This window comes from Dermacentor andersoni, chromosome 2, assembly GCF_023375885.2.
Source record: "Dermacentor andersoni chromosome 2, qqDerAnde1_hic_scaffold, whole genome shotgun sequence".
Taxonomy (NCBI): Eukaryota; Metazoa; Arthropoda; class Arachnida; order Ixodida; family Ixodidae; genus Dermacentor; species Dermacentor andersoni.
The window spans coordinates 88,803,141-88,818,068 of record NC_092815.1 but is presented as its reverse complement, the minus strand read 5'-3'; the positions used below and the strand labels follow the sequence as shown (position 1 = coordinate 88,818,068).

The 14,928-nt window shown below is 44.4% G+C and overlaps 1 protein-coding gene across 1 annotated transcript in view; it reads left to right on the top strand.

The window, feature by feature from the left end:
* Positions 1-14,928, top strand: part of LOC126541655 (uncharacterized) — a 77,167-nt gene that overhangs the window by 19,295 nt on the left and 42,944 nt on the right. The window contains exon 7 of the mRNA XM_050188510.3: positions 14,321-14,445. Within this exon, the coding sequence (XP_050044467.2) occupies positions 14,321-14,445 (125 nt within the window). The remainder of the gene's footprint in view (positions 1-14,320; positions 14,446-14,928) is intronic.

Below are 14,928 nucleotides of genomic sequence, written 5' to 3'. Positions count from 1 at the left end.
ATACGAAGTAAGGATAGTTTTATCGGCCTTATTGACTTGCAGACATTCACTTACTAACTAAATTATCAAGCATGGTGTCATGCACGCACTCGCTGTCAAAACACCCCGCAGGGGCGTCTGCGTAAGCAGGCGTTTGGTGTGTTGCGCCACCACGTACCCGAGCACACGAGGGTTGGACCCTCCCGCGTGTAGCCGTGCGCGGCTTAGCCGTGTCCGGGGAATCGGGGATCCTGGAGGTTGAGCCGATGCCGGGTGTTCGGACCTTTAAGGCCCCCCGGCGGAGGCAACACACCTCTTTGGCCTCTGCTTCACGTAGACGGCACCCCCGGACTGACCCACCCGGGGGAAATCGGCAGTCGCCTTTTCCTGTCTCTCTCTCCTGAAACCTTCGTCTTTCCCTTCCACTTTTAGTACTTTCCTGTCTCCTTCTCTCTTCTATTTACTTCCTTCTTCTTGGTGGCAAGGGTTAACCCTGTGTGGCTATCCAACCTTGGGTACACCATATTTGGTTATAGTGGCGGCGTACGACTGGCGTTGTGCAGACTTGCATGCAAGTTCTGCCGCGTCCCCTCGTTGGGCTCCGTGGTGGGCGGTCGGCGCTGTTGCCGAATTTTTATATATTTCATGGAAACTTCTTTTCCCAAACTTCCTGATCGCCCTCAGAAACGAGGGCGCACCGAAGATGTCTTTAAGTTTTTTGGCAATCGTACGCAGAACTTTCCCCGCTTTCATGTCATCCACTCCGATAAGCCTGAGAAGACTGTAAGAATGATCTCACCTTTCGTTGTCTCAATCTCTGACAGAAGTTTTTGGTCCCGGATACAAAGCATCGAAAATGGCTAGCGGTGATCTTCTCCTAGAGCTCCGCGATCAGAAACAATTTGAAAAACTGTCAAAACTTGTATCTTTTGGGGGTGTTCCAGTCACAGTGACCCCACACCGTACCATGAATACTACCCGTGGCGTTGTATCGGATGCTGATCTGCTTGAATTGTCTGAAGCTGAACTTCTAGAGGGTTGGAATGATCAGAACGTGATCAATGTTAAGAGAATTAAAATAAGACGTGACGGAAAAGAAATCAATACCATGCACCTAATACTTACATTTGGCTCAAGCAACCTACCAGACACTATCGAGACAGGCTATGTGAAAATCCGAGTGAGACCATACATTCCAAATCCCCTACGATGCTTTAAGTGCCAGCGATTCGGCCACAGCTCACAGAACTGCCGAGGCCGCCAGACATGTGCAAAATGTAGTTCCCGTGACCATGCCTCTGAAACGTGCGAAAACGCTCCACACTGCGTGAACTGTGATGGCGAGCATGCCGCATACTCGCGGTCATGCCCGTCTTGGAAAAAAGAAAAAGAAATAGTCACTATCAAAGTAAAAGAAAACATATCATTCAAAGAGGCACGCAGGCGGGTTGCATACCTTCCTAAGGCCAGCTTTGCCGAAGTGGCGCGTCAGGGGGCAGCGTCACAACGGCCTCCGGCGGCTGTCCGACCCACAAGCAGTGAGTCGGCAGTCACGCCATCTGCCCCCGCGACGGTTGCAGCTAGCGCTGCTCCGTCAACCGAGGAGAAGGAACCATCGACCCCGAAGGAGGGCGCAGCCGAGGCTGCCTCAACTTCCGAGGTTCCTTCCTGCGCTGGCAACGGCCGGCGTAGCCAAATCCCTCTGGGAGCCCCATCGACCTCCGGGCTGGTGGGCGCAGGGGTCTTGCCCTCCAAGGCGGGACTCCCTCTGAAATCTTCCCGCTCGCAAGAGCATGTGTCCGGCGCCTCACAAGAGGCAATGGACACTACACCTATCCTCAAGGCGCACCAAGCGCCTAAGGAGCGGCGAGGCTCCCTCGAACGCTCCAGAAAGGGCAGAACTCCCGTTACAGGGCCTCGAAAGGGCTCTGTAATTTAATCTCTGTAATCTCTATAATCACTACTTCTGTTTCTGTACACACAGCACTTATTGACCTCCAATATGGATACACAAATAATCCAATGGAACGTCAGAGGCCTTCTTAGAAACCTTGACGACGTGCAGGAACTCATCCACAAACACAATCCAAAAGTGCTGTGTCTACAGGAAACACACTTAAAATCTAAACACACAAATTTCCTGCTACAGTATGTTACGTTTCGCAGAGATCGCGATGATGCTCTCGCATCATCGGGCGGTGTTGCCATTGTTATTCAGAAAGGCATAGCGTGTCAACGTTTGCAGCTACAAACACCCCTTGAGGCAGTGGCGGTTCGTGCTGTTCTCCTCAACAAACTTATCACTGTCTGCTCGCTCTACATACCCCCCCATTACAAATTAACTAAACATGAATTTCAGTCCTTCATAGACGAATTGCCAGAACCTTACGTTGTGCTTGGGGATTTCAATGCGCACAACAGCCTGTGGGGAGACTCTCGTATCGATGCGCGAGGTCGCCTCGTTGAACAGTTCCTTTTTTCGTCCGGTGCGTGTCTGCTGAATAAGAAGACATCCACATATTATTCTCTCGCAAACAGAACATTTTCTTCAATTGACCTCAGCCTAGTTTCCCCTTGTATGCTGTCTGAACTCGAATGGGAAGTCACCAAGAATCCTTACGGAAGCGACCACTTCCCCATACTGCTAAAAACACATAAAGAAAAAGAATGTCTACCACAGGCTCCTAGGTGGAAGATCGATACAGCCGACTGGGAGAAGTTCCGAAACTTAACAAATATCTCATGGAATGACATGTCTTGTTTAGGAATTGATGCTGCTGTGCAGTATCTCACAGCCTTCATTATAGACATGGCATCTAAATGCATATCAGAAGCACATGGCTTGGCATGTAAACGGCGGGTCCCGTGGTGGAACGAAGACTGTAGGATCGCTCGAAAGAAACAAAACAAAGCGTGGGGGTTGCTACGCGCTTCTCCCACTGCAGAGAATCTAGTCAACTTTAAGCAAGTAAAATCCCAAGGCAGGAGAACCCGCCGACTGGCCAGAAGAGAAAGCTGGCAGAAGTATTTATCGAGCATTAACTCGTTTACAGACGAGGCCAAAGTCTGGAACAGGGTAAATAGAATTAGAGGGCGACAAACATATTCACTCCCTCTGGTAAATACACAAGGCGATACACTAGAAGATCAGGCAGACTCACTTGCGGAGCACTTTCAGAGCGTGTCAAGTTCAAACAATTATTCGCAATCTTTTCTCATACATAAAGAAATAGAAGAACGTAAGCCTTTAACAAGAAAAAGCCGACAGAATGAGCCTTACAACCGTCCTTTCAGTATTGCCGAATTGAGAGCTGCCTTGAGCGCATGCAAGAGCTCCGCACCAGGATCTGATAGAATCATGTATGAAATGCTCAAAAACTTACAAAATGACACCCAAGTTACACTACTTACACTTCTCAACACTATCTGGGACGCAGGGTACCTTCCGACCGCATGGAAAGAAGCCATTGTGATCCCTGTTCTAAAACAAGGCAAAGATCCTTCATCAGTGGCAAGCTACCGCCCGATAGCCCTCACAAGTTGCATGTGTAAGGTATTTGAAAAAATGATAAATCGGCGACTGATCCATTTCCTTGAAGAGAACAAAATGCTTGATCCCTGTCAGTGTGGCTTCCGAGAAGGGCGCTCCACAACCGACCATCTTGTACGTATTGAAACAAATATCCGGGACGCATTTATACATAAACAGTTCTTCCTCTCGATATTTCTCGATATGGAAAAGGCGTATGACACAACGTGGCGTTACGGAATCTTAAGAGACCTGTCAGAAATGGGCATCCACGGTAATATGTTTAATATAATAAAAAGCTATCTGTCAAATCGTACCTTCCGGGTAAAAGTCGGCAATGCACTCTCACGTCCTTTTACGCAAGAAACGGGTGTACCCCAAGGAGGCGTGCTCAGCTGCACGCTATTTATCGTGAAGATGAACACGCTTCGTGCTTCACTACCACCCGCCATCTTTTACTCTGTCTACGTGGACGACATTCAAATAGGCTTCAAATCCTGTAACCTCGCAGTATGCGAGAGACAGGTACAGCATGGTTTGAACAAGGTGTCAGGGTGGGCAGAGAAAAATGGTTTTAAAATCAATCCTCAAAAGAGTTCTTGTGTGCTGTTCACAAGGAAGAGAGGCCTGGTCCCGGATCCTTGCTTGGAAATGTGTGGACATCAGATACCTGTAAAGAAAGAGCACAAATTTCTAGGTGTTATACTCGACAATAAACTTACTTTCGTTCCACACATTAAACATCTTAAAGAAAAGTGTCTGAAAACAATGAACTTAATGAAACTTCTATCCCAGACTACATGGGGTAGTGATAGGAAGTGTTTAATGAACCTATACAAGAGCCTAATTTGGTCTCGATTGGATTATGGTGCCGTTGTGTATAACTCTGCCGCCCCGAGCGCGCTAAAGATGCTAGACCCAGTCCACCATCTGGGAATCCGACTGGCCACTGGCGCTTTCAGAACGAGTCCCATACAAAGTCTATATGTGGAATCAAATGAATGGTCTCTCCACCTACAGAGATCATACATTAGCTTTAGATATTTCCTTAAAGTACGCGCCAATCCTGAACATCCATGTTTTCATAACGTTACCGATATGACGTGCGCTACACTTTTCAGCAATCGTCCCTCCATAAGACAGCCTTTCTCGCTGCGTGTGAAGCAGCTTAGCGATGAAATGCATGTCCCGCTCCTCGAGCATCGCTTAATGCACTTAACCAAGCTCTTACCTCCTTGGGAGTGGCAGGTGATACAATGTGACATATCCTTTATAAAAGTTACAAAGCACGCTCCTGAGGCTGAAATCCGAATGCATTTCCTAGAACTCCAGCAAAATCACTCCTGCGCAGAGTTCTACACAGACGCTTCGAAGTCAAATGCCGGGGTATCCTATGCAGCCGTCGGCCCATCGTTTTTGGAATCCGATGTACTGCATCCGGAAACAAGTATCTTTACGGCCGAGGCCTACGCACTACTCTCTGCTGTAAAGCACATAAGAAAATCGAAACTTCCAAAAGCAGCGATCTATACAGATTCTCTCAGCGTCGTGAAGGCCTTAATGTCACTCAGCAAACATAAAAATCCCGTATTCAATGAACTGTATTCGGTATTGTGTAAAGCGTACTCATCTAACCAGAACATCATAATATGCTGGGTACCTGGCCATAGAGGTATCGAGGGCAATGTACTGGCTGATAAAATGGCCACATCACTCACATCACTAAACACTTCTTCTGCAGTTGCTGTCCCGTTCACAGATCTGAAGCCTTTCTTGCGTAAGAAACTGCGACAACACTGGCAACGCATGTGGAACGCAGAAATAAACAATAAACTGCACGTTATAAAGCCACAGCTAGGTTTTTGGCCCTTCCCATCCAAATCACGGCGAACAGATGTCCTATTCTGCCGCCTCAGAATAGGGCACACATTTGGTACACACAATTTTCTTCTTACTGGAAACGAACCGCCAACCTGTGGTCGATGTGGTGAGAGGCTGACCGTCCTCCACGTCCTCTTGGAGTGTCGCGAAGCCGAACCTGAAAGAAAGAAGCATTTTCCTCTTGCATATCGTCATTGCATACCTCTTCACCCAGCAATGTTTCTTGGTAAGGAACCGCTTTTCAACACCAAGGCAGTTCTCGAATTCTTAAAGGATGTAGTTCTACACGTTATAAGCCCAATTAATTCGTAGAGCATCCTCGCTCCAGAGGATGCCGCTGCGATAATTGTTCTGAATAGCACATGCCTCCAGGCCCTTGTGTTTTCAAGGGCCATATGGAGGCAGTAGTGCTCTAGCATGTCTTATAATCTGCTATATTTTACCTATCGTATCATTCTTTTTAAATGCATCTAAATGTTCATAGTACAAGTCATACGTCATCGCCATAATTTTATCATACAGATTTTACGCACTTTATTGCGTATATTTTAAGGCCCCTTTACAGCCACGTCACACCAACCTCATAGTAATCATAAGTACATTGCAAACCCATTAGCACAGACATGGCGCTCTTTGGCCATACCTGGCCCTTGCGCCAAAAAACCCCCATACATCATCATCATCATCATCGCTGTCAAAACACTGGAGTGGGGAAGTGCGGCGGCAGCAGCTGTCGAATTGACTTTTGTGCTGCGTCTTGCTTCAGCAAGAACTAAGCGGCGAAAATGCAGCGTACACAAAGCTATCAGCACTCGGCGCATGCACCATGTCCACATCGCAGATAGCTTTTAAGATGAGGCCTGTGCCATACGCAGCAGCCACCAGAGTAGGATGCCTCTCCTCCCTCCTGGTGCCTTGTGCACGATTGAAGACGACGTGCATTCTCCCTGCTTTCGTCCCTTGTGCGCACGAGATGGAGCAGCCATCACTGGCTCAACCTTGCACGCTTTTACTCGCGCATAGAGCGCACAGCAACATTATCACCCTTGGACTTCGCACTGAACATACGGTGACACCAATGGCAGAAATGTGCCTGAAGTGTCCATTTAATTGCTATTACAATAATAAAACACAATAGTTCATAACTCTGGCTTCTCCGTACGGTCTGTTGGGGAAGCGCATTTCCATGCACTTCACCCACACTGTCAAGACATTAAAGAAAAATGCATATATAAAAAATGCCTTGGGCTAATTTTCAAAATTTTCGAACTCACTATTGCAGTATGCATGTCTTTTTGGTGGTTCCTACCACTAATTAAAAATCTGCGCGCACTACTACCGAAATTCGCATAAACTAGGCGGTTTCAGTATCGTTGCTTAAGGTAGTTGCAGTACAGTACTCATGTTAGTTTATTCTGTTTTGTCATTGTTTCAAAGTGCACTGCCATATTGCATTATTCCTCTAAAATTCAGATTGGCCTGCTCCAAACTGCTCCAAAATGCAACTTTATTTGCCTTAAAATTGCTCCAAAACAACTTTGGGCAGTTCCACCCCTGCTTATGTTAAGCTCCATATTCCAACGAGTGCACCAAGACTGATTGTTTTGAAGGTTGGAATTTAATGCGATTTCATCTTGGAAGGCAGATAATTTCAGTAAAGAGTAAACAGTCGTCGGCAAACAATTTAATATTTACAGGCAGAATAACGGTGTCAACAATGCCATTACTAAATATGTTGAATAATAACGATCCTAAAACACTACCCTCAGGCACACCAGAAGTTACGGGAAGCTCACTAGTAGAGTAAGTATCAATAACAACAAGTTGCCTGCAGTTAGTAAGTTAAGCAGCAATCCAATTTGTAACATACATGGGTAAATTGAGTAGTTCAATTTTTTTATTAGCTTTGAGTGTGTAACAAGGTTAAATGCTTTTTTGAAATCCGAAAAATATGGCATCAATTTGTCAAGATTTGTCCAGCATGCTAGCGAAATCATTAAAAACAGTAGTTGATTGTGTTAAAGTGAAAAAGCCCTTTTGGAGAGCATGCTGCAGGGTTTACAGAATGCCTTTGTCTCTCATAACTTCATTTATTTAGTTATTATATGCTCTAAATGTTTACAAGAGGAGGTAAGTGATATGGAACGATGGGTTGCTATTAGTATGGAATCATCCCTTTTTTAGTACTGGCATAACACAGACCGTAAGCAGTCTGCAGGAAGCACGGCTGAAGACAAAGGTGCATGAAATAACAAAACTAAAGAGTGGGATAACATTTCAGTGTATCTGAAAAGAAGCATTGGGTATATTGTCTGGCCCAAGAGTCAATTTCGTTTTTATATTTAAAAGCGAAAAAATGCGAGGCAATGAAACTATATTATATTCATCATTGTGTGTGATGCGATCAGAAGAAAAAATACTGTTAAAGTAGTACCTGTTAAACCATTCCGCAATATCTTGTTTCTCGATTATAAGATTTCCGTCATGTGCAATCTGGTCGACTGATTTGCATTTTATTGTTAAGAAAGCCCCAAAACTTGCTGGGAGCATTCTGAATGAATTTCGGCAGTGTATGCTGAAAGTACCGTAGTTTTGCATTTCTGACTGCTTGGTTTAATTTCGTTTGTAAGGTATCAACTGTGACACGACAAATACCTTGTAGTCTTAAGTGCTTGACTTTCCTTTTGATTTGCAAATCTTGCGTGCCGTCGAGGAAACAGCTTTAGACGTTTTCTTAGCTTTTCTTTTTTTTTTTTATAGGAACAAAGTTATTGATGCAGTAAGTACAAATATTTTCAAACTCGTTCCAAAGCATAACAGTGTCATGCCCTTTGAAGCTACCAAGATGTGAGTCCAGGTAGTCAAGCACTCTTTTATCCCTGGCACATGAGAAATCATCGAAAGTAAGAATGTTGATTTGATTATTTTGGCATGGTTCAAAGGAGCTAGAAAAAGACACCAGCTCATGATCACAAGTCCCCTTTTCAACAGAAAAAGAGAATTGTTCGAGGGACCAACTTGTGAAGACAAGAACAAGTATTGTGGCCGATTCAGCACAAATTCATGTCGGTTGTGTCACGACCTGCTGTAGGTTGTGCTTCAAGATAATGTCATGCAAGGAACTAACATGTGAATTCATTTTAGAACTGAAAGAGCCATGCACCCAATCAATTCCTGGCAGATTATTTCACCAATCAGAAAAGCTTTTTCATGGGTAAAAGATGCCATGTGTTCATGTAGATCATGTAGGAAATGTGCAGCCAAATCAAGTGCCCATTAATATATATATATGTAAACATATCTGAAAAAATATTTGTTACTATTTGCTGTAGCAAATAGTAACAAATATGTGTTCCGCAAGGAAAGTGTTAAAGAGCCTCTCATCGGGCCATATAGCAAATTTGGGTCAAACGTTGGAAGTTATGTGCCCTCTAGGGAGCATTCTGCCGCAAAAATTTTTCAAGTTGGTTCATTAATAGCCGAGATAAAAATATTTCAGTGCTGCGATCTCATGATTTCAGGAGGCGAGGGCGACTGCCAAGCTACTCTCTCCACTTGCAAGCAAAATTCTTTCCCTGCATTCTCTCATACCGAAGCTCAAGTATCGTGTGACACACATATCACAAGCCCCACCTTCATTTCTTTTTTTTTCTCTTGCTTTTTTGCTGCCTGGCGCACTTCCACTGACGGCGGCGTGTGCGAGCTGTTGCATTTGTCTTGTTTTGCGCAGCACACGATTTTGCATGCTGTGCATGACAACACCCGTCTAGCAGTATAATTCAGTCTACATGAATACTGAGGCAGACACAAGCGGCTCATAGAGCATGATGGCGCGCTGAAACACACTAGAAAAACACAATTTTGTTGTCTGCGCGCGCGACTGCACGACGTGGGAACAAGCAGACAAAATGGAAGTACATCTCTCCTTCTGCGCTGTGAAGTAAAACAAGAACATGTAGACATTCGGTTTGTGTGTTTTATTATTTCTCTAAACTTTAATTCATCTATTGAAGCAGCACATTACACAAATAACAGATGTTGCCTTGAATAATTGTTGAAGTCATGTGTCACTAAGAGTGACGTAGTGACGCTCCCAAGCGTTCCGCACACAAAGGAACATAGCATTTAGCCGGGTGTGCTGCCGCTGCGTCTGCTTATCGCTATCATGAACCGCCACGAGGGAAGCACATCGCTGCCGCAAATCGCACAGCCAACGCCTTCGTCACTCCCCTGTCGCCTTTTAAGCGGGCAAGCAAGTATGTCTTGTGGTACTATTCTTATTTTTATTTTGCGGGCATCCGTAGTAAGCTAAAAAACACTAATACTTAATAGATAGAAAGCTAGAAACTGTCCAATCGAATGTTTTGCAAAGCACTCTACAACTTTCTAATTGGAATTTTTGCCTAACTTCGTTGCTTCAGAAGTTGACTAATTATCTAATTAAGCAATATACAAAAGATAGCCTGACACACTAAATACAAAAGTGAGCAACAGGGTTGGGTCGCATCCTATTGGAGTGCATTGGCATATTTTTTAACTCTGGCTAAAGTTAGCTGACGCACCCTTTATATAGTGCAACTTATAATCTGCTCCAGGCCACCGTCAGCTGCACTTTGCTCCTCGAAGAGGCATGACGTGTGTGGAGTGAGCTCCTGAATAACACTGCGCAATGCGACGAACAGAATTTAAGTCATGCATTGGAGCCTCAAAGAGGTGCAACAAAATGCTAAGACATTTCTTTTGCATTTACCACTAAATCACCACTGAATTCTAGAGCGCATTGTTTAGGCAACTGTTCCTGTGACGAGCATCAGCGTAACCGAGCGAACAAGCACAGCGAAGGATGAGAGTGAACGCTGAATTCAGTGAGGAATGAAAGTCATGAGGAGGAAAGCAGAGGAGGAGGCTGCATTGGAACCATGAGGTGGAAAGCAGAGGAGGAGGGTATGGTGAAAGCATGAAAAGAAAAGCATAATGTGGGGACGATGGCTACAAGATGACGCCAGAGTAGCGTGTGTTGTCTGGGAGGTCTGTCTATGGCAGCTGCTGTAAGTCGCACCCATGCATCACTCATGCGTCACCCATACGCCCATGCACTGCCTCTCGCAACTTCCAGGTTAGGGAGGCAGTCGCGCCACACTTCGCTCCGTTAGCAATGTGCAGCATGAAACACATTGTCCACACCAGCTAATATATCGCAAAATCGAAGCATGTACAGGGTTTTTCCATAAATTAATAAAACTGCCTGCCTTGTGGCGCTGCAGTTGCTAGTAGCGCATTCCCCAGAGGCAGGATTTGTAGTGGCAGTCGCATCCGAGCTCTGAATCGATGAGGATCTGAAGGGGTGCAAAAGCTGTTTGTCATGGCAGAAAATGTCAAAAATGGAGTGTTTGCTGAAGCAATGGTACGCGATTAAATTTTGCTTTCCCCTTGGCAAAACCGCTTCCAAGATGCTTGCCTTGGTTAAGGAGGCCTGCAACGACGACGCCCTGTCAAGAGCCTAGATTTTCTGGTAGTTAAGTTCATTAAAGAACGGACGGGAGAACGTTGGAAGACAAGGAGTGATCTGGATGCCCTTCAACAAGTGGTTTGGACGAAAATGTGGCTAAGGTAAAAAAATTATCTGGACTCGAACCTTCGTTTGAGTATCAGATTAATCGCTGAAGAACTCAGCATGTGCAAAACAGTGGTTCACAATATTCTGAAAATTTGAACATACGGAAGGTTTGTTCAAGATTGGTGGCAAAAGTGTTAAGTGATGAAAAAAAACAATTATGAGTTGATGTTTCCCGTGAGATGTTCATGCAGTTAGAAAGTGAACGGGACTGTTTAGACAGCGTAATAACAGGTGACGGATCATGGGTGTTGCAGTACTACCCCAAAACCATGCGCTAAAGTTTGGAGTGGCACACCGCGAACTCCCCGCTCCCCTAGACAGCAAGAATGTCGGCGTCCAAGGTAAACACAATGTTCATTGTCTTATTTGACAAGTGTCGGGTGGTCCAAAAAGAATTTTTACCTCCTGGACGAACTGTCAACACCATGTTCTACAAAGAAGACCTTGAACGCCTTTACAGAGTCGTCAAACTGAAATGACCGGAGAGTGCTGATTGCTAGACGCTCCACCACAACAATGATTCAACCCACACTGCCCTCGTTGTAACCGCCTGTCTTGCCCGAATAGGGGTTGCAACCTTGCCGCAGCCGCCGCACAGCCCCGATGTGAGCCCAGCACACTTTTTCCTGTTCCCAAAGCTCAAGAGAAGCCTAAAAGATTACCATTTCGATTATGTTCCTGTCATCCAACGGGCTGTCGCAGTTTCTGAAAGAGGTTGCGGCAACTGATTTCCAGGGAGCCTTTGCAGCGTAGGAATTGTGTTGGCAGTGATGTGTTGATGCCCAAGGAGACTATATTGAAGAACTTTAATATGGTACCAATTGGATCAATAACTTATTTTTACCAGATCCAGTCTCATTACTTTACGCACAAACCCTGTATAGATCTGAGCTGAAATTTTACATTAGGGAGTATTGTAATTACTGGTGAATTTTGTTTGTGTATATTCATTTACAAGTTTACTGCAATCTTAAGAAAATGTGATTTTTTCAGGGTGGGGTTACATAGGAGAAAAATAGAGGATGCGCCATAGCATTGCAACCAACTGACTGTGCTCCAAGTGCATGTCATTAAGTCAAGTACAGATCAAAACATTTCGCTAGCTGAGGCACACTAAATATATTTAGGAAGGGCTGTACTACAATGCTGTTTGTGAGTTTATTTTGGTCAGTTATTGTCCTATTAATAAATGCATTTAAAGCAGGTATTGTGGCTGTAGGAGGGCATAATTCCTAGTGCATGCCTTTGCTGAATAGTGTGTCCCATGTAGAAAAAAAAGTTGCGAGATCTCAACCTTGCAGTGGCTGGTAATGAATTTGTACAGAAATTTTAGCCTCAAAATTGGATTCCTTTGAGTTAATGTCAGCGGCTTGGCTCTATTTAACAGGGCTATAATTAATGTGCATAAGAAGTTATTTATAAACTGTACAGCACATTTTACAATTCCTTCAATTCAGTCTTTCTGTTATTTCTTTTCCATTTTTTTAAGTATACTAAATGAAGTGTAATCTAAGGTTGGCTGTACGATTGCATTAAATGCCAGAAGGCAAACACCAGGTGTAGTCAACCCAAGTGTTTATCTGAGGAATGAAAGGTCTTGTTTAGTAGAACTGGACACCGAATTAATGTGCTTGATCAATCTGTGGTCATTGGAAGTGCAGAAACCAAGACATTTTATGTTCAGCCTTGGTAATAAAAAACACATTGAGCTGATTGATCAAAAATGCAGGGGTGACGCTTGCATGTGAGCTTCATAAAAACGATTTCTTTTTTCCTCAGTGTCAATGACATATAATTCATCACACCAGTTGGCAACCTTTTTCAATGCCCTATTTAGATCTCGCTGGTCAGCAAGACTGTCTATCTCTGAATACATGCACACGCTTCACCTACACGACGAAACTGTTGGAGGAGCAATGTTTCCCCGCGTACTGTGGAGAGGAGTTTTTCCAGTTCCAAGAAGTCTGAAGGGAAGGAATGAAGTGCTTCAGCTGCAGCAAAAGCAGCAAAAAGTGCCCTCTCTGCAACCTTCTTGCCAATTTGCGTGTAATCATTGCATGATGACCAAGCACACCCACTCCTGCCATATTGGGATGTGTGTGCACAAGCAAAAGTTCTAGTCAACCTTGAACAACCCTTGTCTCTGTGAAGGGAAACCATTATTCTCGGTGATACTCACTTTAGATATGGTGTCATAGCTTGAGAAGATGGAATAAGATCATGAGGGTTTCATCGCTAAACACCGCAGTGGAACGCCATTGATACATTCCTCGCTGTTGCATTTTCCAGGCTGCTGTGTCGTGTTTTCATAATCCCAACATAAATCTCATTGACTCCGATGTATTATGTTCCCATTTGATACAGTGCCATTCTGTAATGTTCCCGCATCTTACATTGCATTTGAAAATGGGTGCCACGAAAATGTAGCGGTGCAGGGAGAAATTCACTCTCGCATGTTGCAACAAGCGACCAATTCATTGCAACAAGCTATTAATTCGTTGCAACAAGCCACCAATTCTTTGCAATAAACTAACAAAGTTGCACAAGCCAGCTGCTGCACAAGTATGTACAGAGCAGTTGGCAAAGCATCTGAAGAAGTGTGCATCGATTAATACCTGCCGGGAACCATGCACAGTGGACCAATTCTGCTAAGTACAGGGCTGCATTTACTTCGTAGCCTGTAAGGGTCTTATTTGCATTTAACAATTGTTGGTTCTCTTTTGTCAGCTTCAGTGCAGTAGAACCATATTACGCAGTGAAGCGTATGGGAAATATTAGGGTAGGGGCCACTGTCACGGAACACCATATGTGTTCCTTAATTATACATGCACACATGTGCCGTTCTTGGTCACAATACGAGCACTGAGGTATCTAATAACTGCACTTGCAGCCACACTGATTGTTTCTGACGTTGTGCTGTGGCGAGTTGCGCCGTTCTTCGCTGTTATGTTTTCCAGGCTGGTACTTTTCTTTTTTCCCCACAGTCTCTTTAGAAACGTATGACGGAGCTTCTACTCTATTCATGTTCACACCATGCACCATAGCTCTGAACTAACTGCAGCTCTTTCCCATGTTTTCTGTATGAAGTGAACTTGAGCACTTCGAAATCAAATTTGAGCATTTCAATTCTTAGTCTAATTCCTTCTAAACAGGGACGCTTTCATTTCTTCTGTAAATCCTCCTTGCCTCCTCTTGACTGTCTCACACTTACTGCCAAACTTTGGGCCTGTTGTGTCCCAGCACCTATAGCTTTCATGAACTGGGACTCCCATGTTTAGCTGGGCTTGGGTTTATAAATGCTTCTCTATGAACAGGGCACCCTGAAGGCATCCACTTTAGAGGAGTCCACCCGCAAGAGGCATGACAGCAGTGGCAGCAGTGAGATGGAGCAGCAACGCAAGCAAGAACTATTGCGGATAAAAATTGATGCAGCAAAGAAGTGAGCTGGCATTACCTTTTACCCATGACCTTGTGTGCATTCACCTATTTCGGACATCAGCAGTCGTTGCCTCCGGTGCACCTTCAGGTTACATGTGAAAGCTCATATACAACCACAGGGTAGAAACACTATCAAAACTGCAGGCAACGAGGCAATTCAAACAGAGGCACATTGTCTATGTAGTTTCTAGACTGTGAACGAATCTACTGGAATGATTCATGCAATTTGGCACAACTGTTAATGCAACATCCAATTCAAGCGGTCTTCTTGGTGAAGATGTTCAGCTGACACGAAAACATGTTTGTTATATCCAATACAGTAGTATCTCGACGATACGAACCACTCGAGATGGTGTAAAAATTAGAATCACCCAAAAACATATAAACAATCTATAAATTAATTGGGGATGCGGCAGTACAATGGCCAACTTGCTCAAAATAGCTAATTTTGTTTTATCGCCTCCAATTCAAAGACTTTCCTTTA